Source organism: Mesoplodon densirostris, chromosome 9 (genome assembly GCF_025265405.1).
Source record: "Mesoplodon densirostris isolate mMesDen1 chromosome 9, mMesDen1 primary haplotype, whole genome shotgun sequence".
NCBI lineage: Eukaryota > Metazoa > Chordata > Mammalia > Artiodactyla > Ziphiidae > Mesoplodon > Mesoplodon densirostris.
In genome coordinates, this window is record NC_082669.1 from 84,273,207 (window position 1) to 84,291,758 (window position 18,552).

General features: G+C 36.5%; 1 protein-coding gene across 1 annotated transcript in view; it reads left to right on the top strand.

Moving 5' to 3' along the window:
* Positions 1-18,209, top strand: part of KCND2 (potassium voltage-gated channel subfamily D member 2) — a 476,861-nt gene extending 458,652 nt beyond the window's left edge. Inside the window, exons 2-6 of the mRNA XM_060108272.1 lie at positions 5,776-5,938; positions 11,951-12,046; positions 13,125-13,217; positions 16,120-16,367; positions 18,032-18,209. Coding sequence (XP_059964255.1) covers positions 5,776-5,938; positions 11,951-12,046; positions 13,125-13,217; positions 16,120-16,367; positions 18,032-18,209 — 778 coding nt within the window. The remainder of the gene's footprint in view (positions 1-5,775; positions 5,939-11,950; positions 12,047-13,124; positions 13,218-16,119; positions 16,368-18,031) is intronic.
* The last annotated feature ends 343 nt before the right edge of the window (positions 18,210-18,552 follow it).

An 18,552-nucleotide genomic window follows, 5' to 3' on the forward strand; every position in this document is an offset into this window, starting at 1 on the left:
TCAGTATTACTTGATAAATTGGGAAGATGGATAGTTAGATTGATAGGTGGATGATATATTCATTCTATTTGATTGTCTGAATTAACCAGATTTACCACTTTTTGGCATTGAATGCATGCCAGAATTCAAGTACTTAGCATGAAACTTTTGGATAATATTAGAGATTAAAATCTTCAGGAATCAACAATTGAAACTCTTCTTGAGAAATTGGTCCTCCACTCTATATGATCTTTAACATATGGCAAAATATGTAATTTTAACCAAGTATTTTAGGGCAGTAAGTACACATTTAGAATTAACATTTTTATGTGAATGACACCTCCATATTGTACCTTTTAACTGACCTAAGGAGGAAAGGGAGCAATAAACATAAAGTTTGGCAGATGTTCAGGGTGAAAAAGGAGTAGAAAGAAACTAGAGTGACTCTATATGGTGAATGTGGGAGAAAGAAGGAAAAGTTAGAAGAAGCAGAGGAAAGTAGAAGTATGGGGAAAGCCTCCCTTCCATTAACAAAGTTCAAGTCTACTCATTTTTCATTACGTAAAACTAATTGGTAGTTTTTCTTTTATATTATGCTATCCTCTCTACTGTTTTCTTCTAAATTTTAAGAATTCAAGATTTATCTTATTTGACTTTAGAGGCCCCTTATACTCTGAGTCAATTTTATTTAAATATAGAAAAAAATGTCTCTGTGGAAACAAAACCACATCTATGTAATGTTGTAGTGTAACTCTTTTTGGAAAATGGATTTTTGAAGACTTGAGGCATAATATTAAATTCTGAAGAAAACAAGAAAGAATAGAATATATAATACTGCTGGGCTTAGCATAAATTTAAGAATAAGGAGTTGGGAAAAGTGAGGTGTGTTTTTATATGATAAATAAAAAATAAAATACCAACCAGTAAACGAGTTGCCTAGGGTAAGAATAATCATTAAAAGATGGCAGTACTGGGGCTTCCCTGGTGGCGCAGTGGTTGAGAGTCTGCCTGCTAATGCAGGGGACACGGGTTCGAGCCCTGGTCTGGGAAGATCCCACATGCCGAGGAGCAACTAGACCCGTGAGCCACAACTACTGAGCCTGCGCGTCTGGAGCCTGTGCTCCGCAACGAGAGATGCTGCCATAGTGAGAGGCCCACGCACTGCGATGAAGAGTGGCCCCCGCTTGCCACAACTAGAGAAAGCCCTCGCACAGAAATGAAGACCCAACACAGCAAAAATTAATTAATTAATTAATAAAACTCCTACCCCCAACATCTTCTTTAAAAAAAAAAAAAAAAAAAAAGATGGCAGTACTGTAGGCAATACGTAAACTTTAAAATGATCATTTGGCCACGATAAGTGTCACTTCGCATGATGAACTTTTCTATTCTATGCCTTTCCTCCACTGAATTTCAGAGATATGATTCCTGAGGTCTGTAAGGCTATTTTGCTTCTTACTACGAGTTGGAGTTTGAATACTAGTTAAAAGATCCTTTGTTGAACAAAGGAAAGCACCTGGTTTGCCAGAGAGCTATTTCCCATCCCTAGCAGATTCTGTGCTCCGTTACAAGATTGCAGGTAAAAAATTACCCATTTCGATTCTCAAGGTCATTCCCAAGTGAGAAGAAAGACCAAATGGACAATGTAAGAACAGATACAAATCACACTGTACATTTTCCATGATTCTCCAACAGAGTCAAATGAATGAAATGTGCTTCAAATATTACAAATATCAACAGCAGTTTAATCTTAATAAGGACAGGGGGCCACAGAGAAGAGCAGAGAGGGTAGTAGATTCAGTACCAAGGGGTGTACGGAAGGGGGCAGCAGGTGCTCCTTTGGAATCAGCCAAGCCTTGGGCTGTCCTTGCATGAGTAATCACAGGGCAGCCTGGACTACCTTAGTATCCTGCTGGTTCTGCTCCCTTGTACTTTCACCATCTCCCTCGGCTTTGGCTACCATCCTAATTTCCTGTAATGTGTGAAAGATCTGTCTTTCCACCCAAGAGTAGAAAGATGAGAGATATTCCCACCAATGGGCACTGTACTCTCACTGTCTCTTCCCACCATAATCATTGTGCTACTGGTCAGTCATCTCAAACGTTCACTTATACTTTCTTGATTGTGAAGGAAATTTGGATTACAAAGCAAACATGACAAAGGTAAATAACAGGTATAACTGTATTTGATGCAGATTAGCATGGCTATATGACATTAAACCACCCTTTTGTATCTGTTATCTCTTTCCCCTTATGGATCCTTCTAGATAGGAATTTGCTGCCTTTCAGCAAGCTGGTTTATATCCTTACTTTCTCCCCTTTTGTTACAACACGAACAAGATATTTCATTTTACCCATTTTTTCCCCCTCTGAGTAATGAGTTCAGTTTCTGCTTTATTTATTCAAATTATAATCTGTTTATATTCAAAAAGGATTTACAGTGATTATCTTTCTAGTTGAATTCCAGGCACCTCATCAAAAATTGCTTTCTCAGGGAAACTTGCTTTATCAATTGGCCCAGAATCCCTTTGACTGAATCCCTCAGAATCTATTTTCTCCCTTCTTCTTTTAGGTGTGGCCTTTTGAAGGGCATGATTACCCGCCTCCCTATCACCACCACCACCTGCCATCTGAGTTTACCAATCTCTCTTCTTAAAGTCTTACTGAACTTTGGGTTCGGTTTAGCCCTTAAGTTTTTTCTAATAATCACAAGTATGCTGACCTTGCCCACTGGATGACAGAGTGAGCCTAAAATACAAAGAGTAGTTAATAAATAGTAATTTTTAAAAATCTCTTAGAAAGAGGCAGGAAAAACTATATGATGGATTCATTTAGCTATTTTAATTTATTTTAAAAGGTTTACTTTAATTGTCGATACATGGACTTAATGCTTATCTTCTCTGGCTATAACAAATAGTTGAGTTTTATTTACTTTCCTTTTTGAGAGACACTTTCTAGATCCTAACTGTTAAATATTAAAATCAAATCTCTTTTTTGAAAAGCTGTTTTTAAGTATGCATGTACATATGGGGGGTATGTGTGTTATAGATTTCTTCAGAGCTCATGCATAGTCAGTGCAAAAGGAAAGAAGATATTTATAAATTCTCGCCGGGCACTCATGAACTGTGGTGAACATGGTAATTGTCTCATGTGCACAGCGTTGTATAAAAAGTTGATCTTCCACTGACCTACCCTTATGGTAAGAAGGACCTCAAGCCTTTTACGCTCACCTTGTAATTTCCTTCAGTTTTGACTGTTTCCTCACTAACATAATCTTCAGATTATGATTTAGCTTCCCCGATGGACTATGGAAAGAGACCCTGTTTCATATGGATGCAGCATTCCAGTTCTTAGGTTGTTGTTGGGTTTTTTTTTTACTGTAAATTAATACTGTCGTTCTGATGCCAGAACTGTGTGGGAATTTTAGTTACAGTGAATTAGCTCAACTGCTGATCAAACACTGACATGAGTGAGTCACTGAGCCTTCAAAGCAGAGGACTAGAGCCTGGAACGGGGTCACAGAATGAAGTGCTAGTCAGTACAACCTGCTGTCACTCTCAGCAGCCTTTCCTGGGCCAATTCTGCTGCAACTTCCATCTCCATATTGACATATAAATGTGTTCTCACAAAAAAACAATGTTAATTAGAATGATCGTTTCCTAGATCACCCTTCAAGGTACAGTGTATCCCCAATACTGCCAAACTCCCTAAGTCTGGATTCCAATATCTGTGCCCTGTTTGTAAGGACTAAACTCTCAGTATGCTGAGCACCCTGGAGCCCTGAAGCAAGCAGGGAGTAGCTGGAGCTCCAGAGGTGCAGCTGGGCAACTTCTGCAATACTATGATCAGAAGATCTCCTTCTTGAAACTAATAGAATGTTATATGTCACTTATATCTCAATTAAAAATGCATATATCAAATCATTATGTTGTCCACCTGAAACTAATATAATGTTATATGTCACTTATTTTTCAATTAAAAAAGACCTCCTCCTTGCCCCCCTCTCTGGGAATGAACTCTTAGAAGAACTCTCTATCAATAAGGTAGAGAAAATATATTCATTGAACTAATATTTATTAAGAACTTGCTTTGTGCTAGTGAGTTACAAAGTAGAACAGCTCAGCTTTATCAAGGTTATATTCTCATGTCAGCAGGGCATGTGGGGAGCCAAAGAATAAACACATTAACAAATTAGGAAGTTTCATGTGTTAATAAGTCCTGTGAAGATAGTCAAATGGGAAGGTGTTATAGAGAAAGACTGGGGGAAAAATATACCACTAAGGGGAAGATGACCAGAAAATAACTTCTGGAATGGAGACAATGAAGTCTCAACCTGAATAATGATGATCTAGGGGCTGCACATGTGATAGAAATTCAGATGGCCAGTGTGGCTAGAGGATGGGGAGCCTGGTGGAAGATGGTGTGAAATATAGCCAGAGGCTAAAGGATGTAAGCCAGTGGAGACAAAAGTGAGGAGTTTGGATTTATTTTAGTTTCAGGTTTATTAGAAGGTTTAAGCAAAGTAACAAGGGCCCAATCTCCATTTTAAAAACTATAACTCTGGCTGTTATATTGGTATGAATTCTAACAAGGTAAATGTAGAAACAAATGTTCAAGTAAGAAGCAACATCCATGGCTCTGGGAAGCAATGATGATGTCTTAGCTTATTGTAAAATGGAGGTTGAGGAAAGAGACCTGGATGGAATATAGTTTGGTTTGGTCAGAGGCAGCAAGACTAGCTGAGAAATGAGATGCAGGGACGAAAGATGTGTGGTTCTTTCTGTGTTGATATATAAGCAACTGGGTGGTTTGTGGTTCCATTTAATTAGAGGTGGTAGACGATGAGAGGAACAGATTTGAGGGGGCTGGAGGAAGCTAGGGAAATAAGAGTTCCTTTTTGGCTAATTTAAGTCTTAATTGGTTCTTAAACATCTAGCGGTAGGAATAATCAGAGCAGAGCCCACTGTCTGATTTTCAAGATAGACATGGGGTGTCGATGTAAATTAGTGTATCGGCAGCATGTAGATAGTTCTAAGCTTTGGGACTGGATAAAATCACATAGGAAGAGGGTTTATACGGAGAAGATAAGAGGCTGAGACCTAAATTACTCCAAAATTTAGAAATCAGATAAGGGAAAGGAGCCAGAAAAGAAGATGGAGAAGAAGCAACCAATGAGGTAGAAGGCCACTAAGGAAATTTGCTAACGTTGAAGCCAACAGAAAGTATTTTAAGGAGAGAGAAAACCAATCAAATACAAATAAGAGATTGAGTAAGATCATCATGGAGAAATGGCCATTGGATTTCACAAGTGAAGGTTAATGGGACCTTGGAAAGTTCACTTTTTTAAGATATTATATCTGATGACAGGAATATGATGTACCGCTTTTTCTATTTAAATTTCATAACCAGTCCAATGTTGAAAAAAATTAAGTGGAAAAAAAGTGTTATCTAGACTATAAAATTCAGCATGGAAATGTTGACTATAAATAAATGTAAAGAACAATGCCATGTGATATAAAGGACAAATTAAACAGTTCTCATTACATCATCTAGCTTAAAATATTTTCCAGTCAAAGCAATTTGTAAATGTTAGAGTCAATTTCTGCAAAGTTGAAAGGTAATTTTTATACTCAGATATTCATAATGTCTAGTTTATTGAAGTCTTAAGCCATGTATATTTTAACCATGAAGTAGAGATACATTGGTCCAAAAAATCATTTGAGTTAAAGCTGAAAACTATTTGTAGCAGATAGAAATAACTTTCTATGACTTAATATATTTTTTTCTCTAACCCAAGGTATGGTGACATGGTACCAAAAACCATAGCAGGGAAGATTTTCGGATCCATCTGTTCGCTGAGCGGGGTCTTGGTCATTGCTCTGCCTGTCCCAGTGATTGTATCCAACTTCAGTCGAATCTACCACCAAAATCAACGAGCAGACAAACGGAGAGCACAAAAGGTGTGTATTCAGTTCTGTGCAACCACGATTTAGTGTCTCCCATTTTGTATAGTAAGCTTTAAAATCCCCTACTGGCTATTCAGTGTTGTGGATTTGGTCGATAGTTGCATCAGTCAGCACAAGCTAAATTATACTATAGTAAAAAAGAACCTTAATACCTTAGTGGCTTAAAGCAACAAGGAGTATTTCTTAATCATGCTACAGATTGGTCTGGTGATAGAAACTCCATCTTGACAATGTGCATCTGCAATCATTCAAGCAGGGGTAAAAGGACATGATGAATCACACACTGACTCCTAAAACTTCCTCCTGGAAGTGGGCCAAATCACTCCCATCTCTACTGCCTTAACCAAAGTAAGTCATATAGCCGTGTGTGACTTCAAAACAGGCAGGAAAAGACAATCCTCCTGTGCAACCAGAGACAGAAGGAAAGAAATATTTGGTGAACAGCACTAATGATAGTGGTAAAATCAAAGATAGATTCTTGGCAAATTTTATTAGAATCAGATTTCTTGATCTGATTCATTTAGTCTCTGTCCATCAGGGATCAAGCTGGTTCCAGTAGACAGGGGCTATTAAAGGGCACCAAAATATGTCTCAGATATCCAACATAGTTGACACAGGAAGTAGGAGAAATTTGATCATTAGTAGCTGAGTTTTATTTTTGGCCCAGCAGTTTACTGTTTCTCTGAACTTCACATCAATGAACTAATCTCAGAGTAAACAGGTTGTATACTCATTTGTGAAAGCAGGAAAACAATCCCTACATCGCAATAAGATTAAGATTATGTGTAACTGTATATAAATATATATAAGCATATCATAATATTAACAAGATTTAACATTTACTGGTGGCTTACTATGTGCCAGGTATTTGTTTGATTTTTTAAAATAATTCATATAGTCTTCTCAACAAGCCTAGAAGTTAGTTACCATTATTATTCCTATTTTGTAGATGAGAATTCTAAACTACCCAGGATTTGAGAAATTCTAAGGTTGCATACCTAAAAAATTGGAGAACTCTCACTCAATCCAATCTGGCTTCCAGGTTCATACACTTGAACACTAAGATAGATGCCTCTCAGAAAAACTGACTACAAGAGGGAGAGGATATGGGGATATATGTATACTACAGCTGATTCACTTTGTTATACAGCAAAAACTAACACACCATTGTAAAGCAATTATACTCCAATAAAGATGTTAAAAAAAAGAAAAACTGACTAAATGTCAGCACACTTTCCCTCCCCATTCTTTGTCAAAATAATCACCTTGAGAGTCAGGGCCCTTGTTACTTAAAAATAATTATGGAAATCTCTTTTACAGTTTCCTTAAGGCTATGGTGCTAGATTTCCAGGATTCTTCATGGATACTGTATCATGTCCTTTAAGAATAGATTTATTTTTTTAATATCAAAAAAACACTCATAACCATGACTAAAGTGGATGTACAGTACAGGTATAACTCTAAAATATCATGAGAGATTTTGGTACAGTTCATAACTGGCTTTGTATGTAGTTCTAGAACAGGATTTTAAACATGCTTTCAAACAATGTTTATCTCTTTAGTAAAGCAAAACGTATACTTTATACTTCATACAGTATAAAATATAAAACCTCATAAAGTAACTCTTTGGAAAGTTCAGGTTAATCAACGTGGTCACACAGCATGTTGTCCCGAGAATTTGTTGACATCCATTGTCAGAGGTCTGCTTCCTTTAGCAAAGAATCACTCTTTTAGCCTTGTAGTTTCTTGCTTTATGGAATGCCCCATTTTTGGACAAGTATCCAGCCTTTAACTAATTATTGTAGAGAATAATAATAAATAAAACTGATAATCCAATAAACAAGGCACCCTCTGGGCAGTTGTAGTCTCAGGCAGGGCACACTTTCACAAGCAGAGATGGAGGAATTTTGGCCACAGTTGGCCTCCATCAGGGCTTGTCATGTACCACAGCTGTGGCTCTGCCCACACACTACAGTCTCTCTACTGGGTACACACAAGTGCATTGTTTAAAAATAACAGAAATCCTACAAAAAGCATAGCTCTCCAGCATCCATCCTTCTCCAGTCTAGAAACTTCTTCTTTAATATGAGCCACCTATCATTCATTTTCTCAATGCCAAAAAAAAAAAAAGCTACCTGCATGAAAACTGTTCAAAGTACAAATCTGATTTTCAAATAAACCAGTCTTCAAAATATCTGTTCTTTTTTTAAATTTTGTCATCTGCCACAAGCAAATCAATATAGAAAATCTTAGAATGTTTTAGAAGCTTTTTTGTCTAAATAAATTTAGAATGCAAAAATAAATAAATATGATATTTAAAAAGTACACTAAATTGAAAAGCATGTTTTATGAACTTTTTATCTTTAAAGTATCTCCTGTATTCTAAGTTTCTGCCATAATGCAATGAATTTTAATACTGTGACTACTAGTATATAGAAAGCCAAATATAATAACCTAATGTGATATGTCCAGTAAATAGCCTGTGACCAAAAACTGAACATAGCCATCTAAGAAAGAAAGGTAGATATGGAAATAAATAAGTTACTTACCAAGGGATATTTTCTATTTTCCTTCCCAAGAAATTGTTTAAAAAACAATAAACATTTGTTAGGCTAAGATAGTTTCAATTTATCTGGAAATGGGCGATTTGACAAATATCAGAGTTATGCAAAAATAACCAGTTAATTCAGTCAAGCAAGATGTCCATTCAGTAAAAGTGTCAGTCAAGCTGAATAATAAATATTACAAAATGCTTTTTTAGACCAGAATTGTTTATGTTTAGTCCCATTGACAGCACCAAGCTCAAGCAAAACCATATACACAATTAAAATAAGACAGTCTTGCATATCTGCACTTGCTCTTTTCAATTAAAATAGCAAGTGTTCAGTATCTGAAGAAAAATCCTCTTCTACACATGCACACACACACACACACACACACAAACACACACACCAGAATATAATGGCAGAATATGGAGACATTTAGTCTCTTTTCTTACTCTCTTCAAATTTCTGAATCTTATGTCCCAAGTCCTGCATCCTCAGTGTGACTTTCCCTTGACAGACCAACTCATAGTCATTTCTCTCTTCCTCCCAAATCTTACGTCACTTGCTATCTCTATTCTCTATTTGGCAATTCTGTTAGACTTTATTTTGACTTTTATCTTTTTATGACTATTATCTTCTTAGCCAAAGCTTAATATATCTTGAGAGCATTACCATGTCTCGCATTTTAATGCCTTATACTTATTTCCATTTTTTAATCTACTATTTCTGTTATTCTGGTTGAAGGCCAGCATTCAGCAGACATTTGGCATGGTGTGCCACAAGACCAAGTAAACCAATGAACTCATATAGTATTGTAGTAAAATGGAAGAAAAGCCGTGAATGAAACTGAGATGGGAGGTTCTTTTTCTAACACAGTACATGACTTAGCAAAATGGCTATTCTGTCTCTAAAACAACTGTTTCTTTTTCCCTAAACTTAGAACTACTTCTATGGTAGTGGTTGCCATAATATGTAGGTTTTCCATTATGGAAAATATGTCATTTTCCTTTGTTGGACAGTATTTTTCGGTAATGTACATGTCTCATTTATGAAAGAAAGTAATATTTCCTAATACTGAGGCTAAATGCTTGGAGAATGACATAGGTGAGACTAGTAACTCTGATATAGGCAATATAATTACATGCAGTGGTTGCAAAAAAAAAGAAAAAGAAAGAGGAGGGGGGTAGGAGGGGAAGGTTGAGGGAGGAAGGGAACCAAAAAAGACATTGAATGTTCCAGGAGCCCAGTGAGACTTTAGGACTGAAGTTTCAACAATACCCCTTTCTGGAAACCAAATGTATATTTATATTACTTATTTCTGAATTATTACGTCAATTCTAAGTCATTTCCAAATGTGCTTGTCACTTCCCGTTGTTTTATTGAGTCGGTTCTGAAATCCTGGCTGCACCATACAGCTTGAAGTTAAGCATTTTCTACCTTCCAACTTCATTCTCCAGTACTGTCTCAGTATTTTGAGTCATCTAAACACTATCGTGCCAACCAAGAGTGAAATTTGTCTATTTTTCCCATCACTTATAAATATGATCTTTGTACAGAGTTTTATTTTAACCTGGAATCAGCATACACGAAGAAGAAATTCACAGAGGAAGAGAGAAGGGATGGGATTGAAGCCAGATGATATCTTAATGCTATTCTGAGTCCTTCCAACTCTCTGTGCTACTGTCAAATGCTGTGGGTGTGGGTAAAAGGGCACCTTGGTACAACTGTGGAGGGAAGTTTGGTAAAACCTTTCAAACAAAACAAACACACACGCCCTTTGATCCAGGAATAATGCTGCTTCTAGAAATTTGTCTTGCAGATCGGCTCATCATGATGTTCCAGGCAGGCAACATTGCTTGTAGTAGCAAAAAATGCCTTAAAAATTAATTGTGGTTGGCCTGCTAGCTAAATGATGCTTCTCATTCCTACAGTGGTATATTACACAACCCTAAATAAATGAGGTGGCTTTATGTAGATATGGGAGGAGTCCCACTTGTACTAAATGAAAACAGCTGAGTGCAGAAGAGTGTGCAGCATATTCTCCCAAGTAAAAATGTATGCGTATATACATAGGAATATATATTTGCTTTTATATGTCTAGAATATTTCTGGTAAGATTCTCTAGAAATATTGCCAGTGGTTGACTCTGAAGAACAGGAGTAGGTTAGTCCAGAGAGACTTACTTGTTTTTCATGTACTATTGTAGTCTCAAAATTTTTGTCATATGTATATATTCATTTTCCATTTAAAAAATCTAGATAATTAAAATTGTTTTATTAAAAAGAAGATTCCAGGGGCTTCCCTGGTGGCGCAGTGGTTGAGAGTCCGCCTGCCAATGCAGGGGACACGGGTTCGTGTCCCGGTCCAGGAGGATCCCACATGCCGCGGAGCGGCTGGGCCCATGACCCATGGCCGCTGAGCCTGCATGTCCGGAGCCTGTGCTCCACAACAGGAGAGGCCACAACAGTGAGAGGCCTGCGTACCGCAAAAAAAAAAAAATATTTCAGGGCTAGAGACTGAGATAGTCTTCCTCTGGGTTGTTTAGAAAGGGAAAAGACGGAGTCATTACAAGTAAGTTCTTACCCAAGCCACTCCAGTTTCTTCCTTACATACACTCGTTATATGTGTCACACGAACAGAATGGTCACCAAAATAGTGCTTCCCAGGAAATGAAAACCAGACTCATACCATGACAGTCTGGGGCAGATATACAACAGCAGTTTTAAAGTAGAACAGAATATCAGAAGTCCAACCAGTAGACAAAGTGGATAAATTTAGGGTAGTGGTAAATTTTTTTTTTTTTTTAGAGAGCACATGGTATACAGCGTCTACACTGGCCAATTTAACAAAAGAATTGCAAAAAACAGAATTTGATATTTGAGGATGCAGATACAACTGAATAGTTTTCTTTAAAGGAAGGCCTGAAGGAAGGGAGAGGGGAAGGCAGGTAAGAAATAGAGAGGAGAGGGGAGGGGAGGGGTAGGGAAGAGAGGAGGAAAGAGAAAAAAAAAAGAAAGGCAGTAGGTTCCTGGAACTTAATTACTAAATTTAAAAAGAACATTAGTTTAAATGAAAAGAAGTTGGCTGTTGGTTTGCTGGGTCTTCATTTCATTAAGTTACTCAGATTGGGATAAGTGAAAATATAAGCCGTACTGCTATTTTTCTCTTGATACAATTGACAGAAACAACACTGAAATAACGTGATCTTACTGTAAAGACTTAATTACAATTCTTAAACATATAACCCAACTCCAGAGTAGTTCATCAATCTCACTGATAAACGTTAACTAAAATAAAGCACTTAAATGGTGAAAGTTTACTTTTCAGTAGTTACATGTGAGAAGCTGGCATGCTTTTAAAAATGTGTACGCTGACAGTAGGATTATATAAGAATGCACTCAGTGTTTTAAGAAATCCAGTCATAGATCTTAATAGGACATTGCTTCTTTTTCTCTTACAGAAAGCCAGACTGGCCAGGATCCGGGCAGCCAAAAGCGGAAGTGCAAACGCTTATATGCAGAGCAAACGGAATGGCTTACTCAGTAACCAACTGCAGGTACAAGTCAAACATTTCTTTTCCTTTAATGTTCCAGTTATTGGTGCAATATTGATTTAGTTCTACTTAACCATATAATTTTATTGTGGGTAATTGCGAAAATGGCTATGAAACAACAAAAGTGTCATCTTTTAATAACCTGGCCCTGTAACATCTTTTCTCTTTTTTTTTTAAGAGGAAAAAAATGTGTCTTTACTAGAACTATCCACGAAAATTGTTTTCTAACAGTGGCATCCCAGGTGGAATACAATGACTATGTATGTTTAGTATACATATTATGGTTTATAATACCATATTTCCACAAAAACAAACCAGGACTCCTTGGGAAAATAGCCAATTCCATGCCTGTCACCCTGGACCATCTTACTGGCTGGAGGCTAGAAGCTGGGCTATGAAATATTGCCAGTGAATCATGATTCCCATTCATGGTTGGGCAATATTTCTGCACTATCTCACAGAAACTTGGGAAAAGTCAAAAATTCTCAACGACTCAAATACCTAGTTTTTTTTTTTTTATTTCAAAATTATGTATGCTCCTTAAAGTTCATTTGAGTGGCGATGTGGCGGCGGGAGGGTTGACATCCTGTCTTGTTTTACTTCTTACTGAAGAGGGAACACCATTCTGTGTTATAAAGTTCACATGGTATGAAATAGAATTTGAGAAACTTTACTTTTACCTCAAAACTCTCTTTTAATTTGTAGGATTCCAATCATCTTTACTTACATAATAGCTTTTGTGTAGGTAAGCATGATGGTGGTTTCAGGATTATCTAAGTACTAGATTAAATACAATTATCCCAGGCTTTCAAAGGTAGCTAGGAGATGAATGAGTAAAATAAAATTAAATTTTCAGTTCATGGAGGCAAGTCTAAAAGGCCAGATCGCTAATTTGACGAAAACATAAATGCTGATTATCAAACTCAAAAGCAACTCTTCATTTGATCCATTTTAGTTAAAAAAAATAAAATGCTGCCATTTAATCTCAGGAAATGGGCAAGATCTCTCTGTGGAAATATGTGGCCGAGGTTCTCATTGTTTGCAAATAAAATAGAAAGCCCTTTCTTCTCCCTGTTAACAGTCCTCTGAGGATGAGCAAGCCTTTGTTAGCAAATCCGGCTCCAGCTTTGAAACCCAGCACCACCACCTGCTTCACTGCTTGGAAAAAACCACGGTAAGGAAAAGGCAGAACTGCCTGCCCCTGCAACTCAGAGAGTAATCCCACTGGTTTTTGTGAATATTTAATACATCCAAGCACAATTTCACCATCTGCATTACTGCAAAATATACTAAAAACCAAAAAAATCCACAATGATTGAAATTACTTTGAAAGACTGTAACGACATTTCAACTTAGAAAGTATTTTAGAGACATTAAAATGTTTTCATCCTTGGTGGTAATCTTAACCCTAGGCTAAAATATCAGTTTAATGCAGATGGAAAATTGTCTTCCAATAGCTGACTGCAAGTCCTATAAAATATCTTCTCCTGATTCTTAAAATGCTGATTAAACAGAAATAAAAATAATGAAGTTTAAGTGTTCCTGACATCTGGATAAAGAGAATAGCAATAGCAATAGCAATAACAAAATAGAGAATAACTGAATATAAGCATTGCTTTCATTCACAGGTATAATAAACAGAGATTGATAATAAAAACTATCTGTTCTCATAAGAAAAATGACGCATTTAATTACTGGCATACCCCTTGGGGCTGAGGATTCAGTCTGCATTTCTCCACTTGTAAGCTCCCAGTTGGACCGCCTCTTTAACAAAGGCATCTGTTTCCTAGCTAGCTTGTCAAAAGGGATCACAGCCTGTGACCACAGAGCAGAATAAAACTTTCACCGTATTTGAATCAAGTCTGCTTGTTCACTCACCAGAGACACACATATGTATTCTCAATTCTGACATACTGTCCATCCACTTATTCATATACTTATATAGTCTTTCAACCAACATGTACTACTTGCCTATTATGTGCCAGACAGTGAGCCAGACCTAAGATACACCGTGAAGTCAGGTATGGCCTCTGCCCACCTTGAGCTGCAAGTTTGGGACAAAACATGGATGTTACTGGAGAAGGACAACTAGCAGGGGAAGCAAAAATGGGGCCCCAGTGGACTGGGGGCAAAGAGGGTGGAGCCAGAGGGTACCAGATCAGGCAAAGCTTCCTGGTGGAACTTGAGTTAAGAACCACAGGACGATTATGAGTTAGTTAGGCAAAGAAATGAAGGGGCTAAAAGTTGATGTAAGCACCTGAGGAAGACTGGAACTTGGCCTAAGAGGAAGTAAAAGAACTTGAGGGTGGTCAGAGGAAAGAGGGTACCATGGCACAAGCAGAGGAACAGAGGAAGGCAGTGGCCAGATTACCTTGTGTTTTGGAGGCACGTAAAGAATTTTGATCTCTATCTCGTAATAAATGGAAAATTATTTGAGGGCTTTAAACAGATTATATTAGTATCTTAAATAAAGATCTATACTTTATTAGGATAACTCTTTGAAAGTTAAATGATAACAATAATCAGATGTAGGTATCCCTATCTTTTTGTTTCTATTTTCATTTTTTGACTATTTTACCTTTTAGGGCTTTTTTCATCAAAAATTATTTAATACTAATTAATATAGTTTAAATTGAGCTACCTGCAAAAATATACGTTAACCAGCCACAGAATGACTTCTTCCCTTTCAATCACTGATGAGATAAATTAGAATGTCATGCCTTATGACTTGTATTATGTATGTGAAATGTGCATTGTAAAAGAAGAAAACAGATTGTGACTCCATTGTGAGCTATATTTTTTTCTATAGAGTTTAATATTTAACATGAAATTCTGTCTTAGCTGATCATATTATCCTCTGGACTCTAAACAGAATGTTAAATTTCATTTACTTCAAAATGCTTGTCTCAGCAAAGAAATGGCAAAATGAGTAACTAAAACAATATTTTTCCCATTAGCCAGTAAATTCCTTCAGTTGTTTTACCAATATTTTAGGATGAGAGATGGTTAAGTGAAATTTGGCATGGACAAAGCCTTCCATTATAAGACTATTCCCATCCACACAAAGAAAAAAAATAGTAATTGAAGATATTCTTAGTAGTTCAGACCAAAAATGTTTTCCCTTATGTTTCTGAGGTAAGAGTATGGCATAGGCAATTTAGGAAGCAATTCTTTATTAAATATTTTAAAAGCAAATTTTACACTGTGTTTCACTAAGATGTGGTATGTGAAATGATGTCCATCACTGTTGGCTTCTGGGTTAGAGGAACATAGACAGAGATCATGGGTCCAGCCAGTGAGGTATCACAAAGATAAGAATGGAGACCTTAAAAGTTCAGTGCTAACCCATTCTGGGTCAAATATAAAGTGATGCATTCTGATAAATTTATTTTACTTATTGAATAAGTCTTATTTTACTTATTTAATAAGTCATTTTTCTATACACTGGGAAGTTTAGAGGAGCATCTAAAGGAATGGTAATTGTCTTAGTTATCTCATTTTCTAATTAAAAAATATTTTCAATCCCATGTGAAAATATTTGCTAATATATAACAGACAATCTAACTTGGAACATTCTATTAAAATAATCTCTTTCTCATAACTTCAGTCTGTCAGTTTGTTTAAAAATAAAGTACATGTGAATTTACACATTCCCCATGGGTATTATCTATATTCATTTTTGAGGGTTTCTAAGATTTAGTTGATAACTTCCAGATTTTATATTTAACTTAATAAATGATATTTCAAGGTAAAGTTAGTCTATAAATGGATACTAAATCAGTCTGTGTATATCAATCTCAGGGTCTAACTAGAGGGATATTATTTTCACACAAAGGCCAACAAGAAGCTTTGATATTCTAATTATTATGAAAATGATTCTTTTTTACCCATAAGATTGTGTAAATGTACGTGGGCATATCTCATTTCTAAAAAGAAAACTATTCACATCTTTTTTTCAGAGGTAAAATGCGATAATACTGTAAGTCAACCATACTTCAGGAAAAACAATAAATACATTTTTTTAAGTTAAAATGTGTTTCTGTGCTCTCTTCACATTTCTTACCACTATGGAACAGAATCACGAGTTTGTGGATGAACAAGTCTTTGAAGAAAGCTGCATGGAAGTTGCAACAGTTAATCGTCCTTCAAGTCACAGTCCCTCTGTCTCTTCACAACAAGGCGTCACCAGCACTTGCTGTTCAAGACGACACAAAAAAACTTTCCGCATTCCAAACGCCAACATATCAGGAAGCCACCGAGGCAGTGTGCAAGAACTCAGCACGATTCAGATTAGATGTGTGGAGAGAACCCCGCTATCTAACAGGTACCTGAGATTAATCTGTGTGCATAACACGCCTGTGCTGCTTCTCAGAGCACATCTCCACCTACTGTCATGTTGCCTCTGTGGCAATTAAATCCTAGTTCCTCAGGTCTAGAATGAGATAAAACTGGTCTGAAACAAGTAGGAAAATTAATCTACTGTAATATTCATTAAGAGTCAAAGGTAGTAGCTGAATCAATACTAAAAGAATAGAAAGAAGATAAGAAGGTCAGGCACACACAAATGTATTCTTACCTCTTCAACCTCACAACTTTTTCTTGAGCAGATACCTCTACACTCAGGAGTCCCCTAAGTCAACACACATGGCCTGAAATGATAGTCAACACAAGCAAAAGAGACAAATTAAATTGACATTGATATGAATGAAAGGTATTCAATGGCACCCAAAAATATTCAACGTAGTCAATGTCACAGTGAAAAATAAAACTATGCCCAAAGGAATCTTTTGAATCAGTATACAGTTTTGATCATAAAGGTATTTGGGGCCTCAACAAACACAAAACTCAATCCAGTATCAAAAAAAAAGATAAGCAAAATGCTGAAATTGTTTACCTCTGGTGAGTTTGTGGACAATTTAAGTGAAATTTTTCTATTGGTATTTTCCCTTTGCTTCTGTTTATGTGCTGCTTGTTTTGACCAAAATCATACATGTGTAATAATAAGTGTCAATAGTACATTTCAACTAGATAAATCATTATAAAGATGAATTTCTGTCCAAAGAATTTTCCTTTGTTCTTCAAATTAAAAAGCTTATCTTTTCAGATTAGCAATCTATTAATTCAGTGCTACTTCTTTGTGGGCATCCAACAACCTTTGTGGAAAAAAATCAGATGTCTCTGGGATTAAATGGAATATTATTATTCCATTATTATTTCATTGCTCCAATATTAAATGTTGGAGCAATGAAAGATTTCTGTCTCTAAGATATTCTACCTGTATGTTGTTTTACATTTATTCCAAAACAAAGTAGAAAATGAAGAAGTGTTTATAAAGAAAATCTTAGGACAAACATTTTAATTAAGTTTGCTATGGAAAAAAAGTAGTTTAAAGCTCCTATGTCTACCCTCCTTACTCCTACCCTCTTTCCCCCTCGCTACACACAGTATATAACTCATGCAAGAATACCACTTGGGAAAATGTTTAAGTATTAGTAATGACAAACTTGAGTTCTTAACATTTGGTTGTCACTAAGCTGAGAGCCTAAGGGCCTCATATATCCCAAAGAGACAAGGTAGTAAAGAGATTCTGTGGTCAAAAGAATCGAGGTTTATCCACAGGGTATGCCCCTTTCATGATGGTATCTCAAACCTCTCAGAGGTCCTGTCTGAAAGAAAACTGTTTTACTTTGCTCAACCTAGGCTTTCCAAAGCTCACCTGCTCCTCTTTTTTGCATTTTTGTAGAAAACACTTTGAGAAACACTGATTGAACCAAATTCAGCTGGCTTTTAGACATTTATTCGATGTTAATGCCCTAATGTTCATGTTAATTTATCTTAAGGTTTGGTGTTTCATTTTTTTAAACCTTGGTGATTGTTCTTAGCCATTTAAAATGTTACTTATAAACATGAAAACGTGTAATCCTCCGTTATTGGGGAAAAAAATTAAGTAAACAACTCACTTTCTTAAATCTATTTTTTCCTCATCAGCCGATCCAGTTTAAATGCCAAAATGGAAGAGTGTGTTAAACTAAACTGTGAACAACCTTATGTGACTACAGCAATAATAAGCATCCCAACACCTCCAGTAACCACCCCTGAAGGAGATGACAGGCCAGAGTCTCCTGAGTACTCAGGAGGCAACATTGTTAGAGTGTCTGCTCTGTAAGACAAATGGAATCAGGTCCAAGAGAATTTGAGCCCTAGCTGTGGAAAGAATCCCAATGTGGAAGAAAGAAGAAACAATAAATGTTTCGCAGATGAAAACGACAAAGCAAGGAGGTTGGTAGTGAAACAAAGACAAAGTTTCCAAACTTGAGGATGGAAGTAAAACCACCAAATGGCATTTCTAGATGGAGTCTAACCTGTCAAACTGAGAAATAGTCTGTGGCCCTTTGACTTTGTGAATGAGCACAATGAAATGCCGCCTATTGATGCTTCTTATGACCAGAACTCTTTTTTAATAAAATAAATAAAATAAATCTTTGAACATAATGTTCCAGTTGAATGCA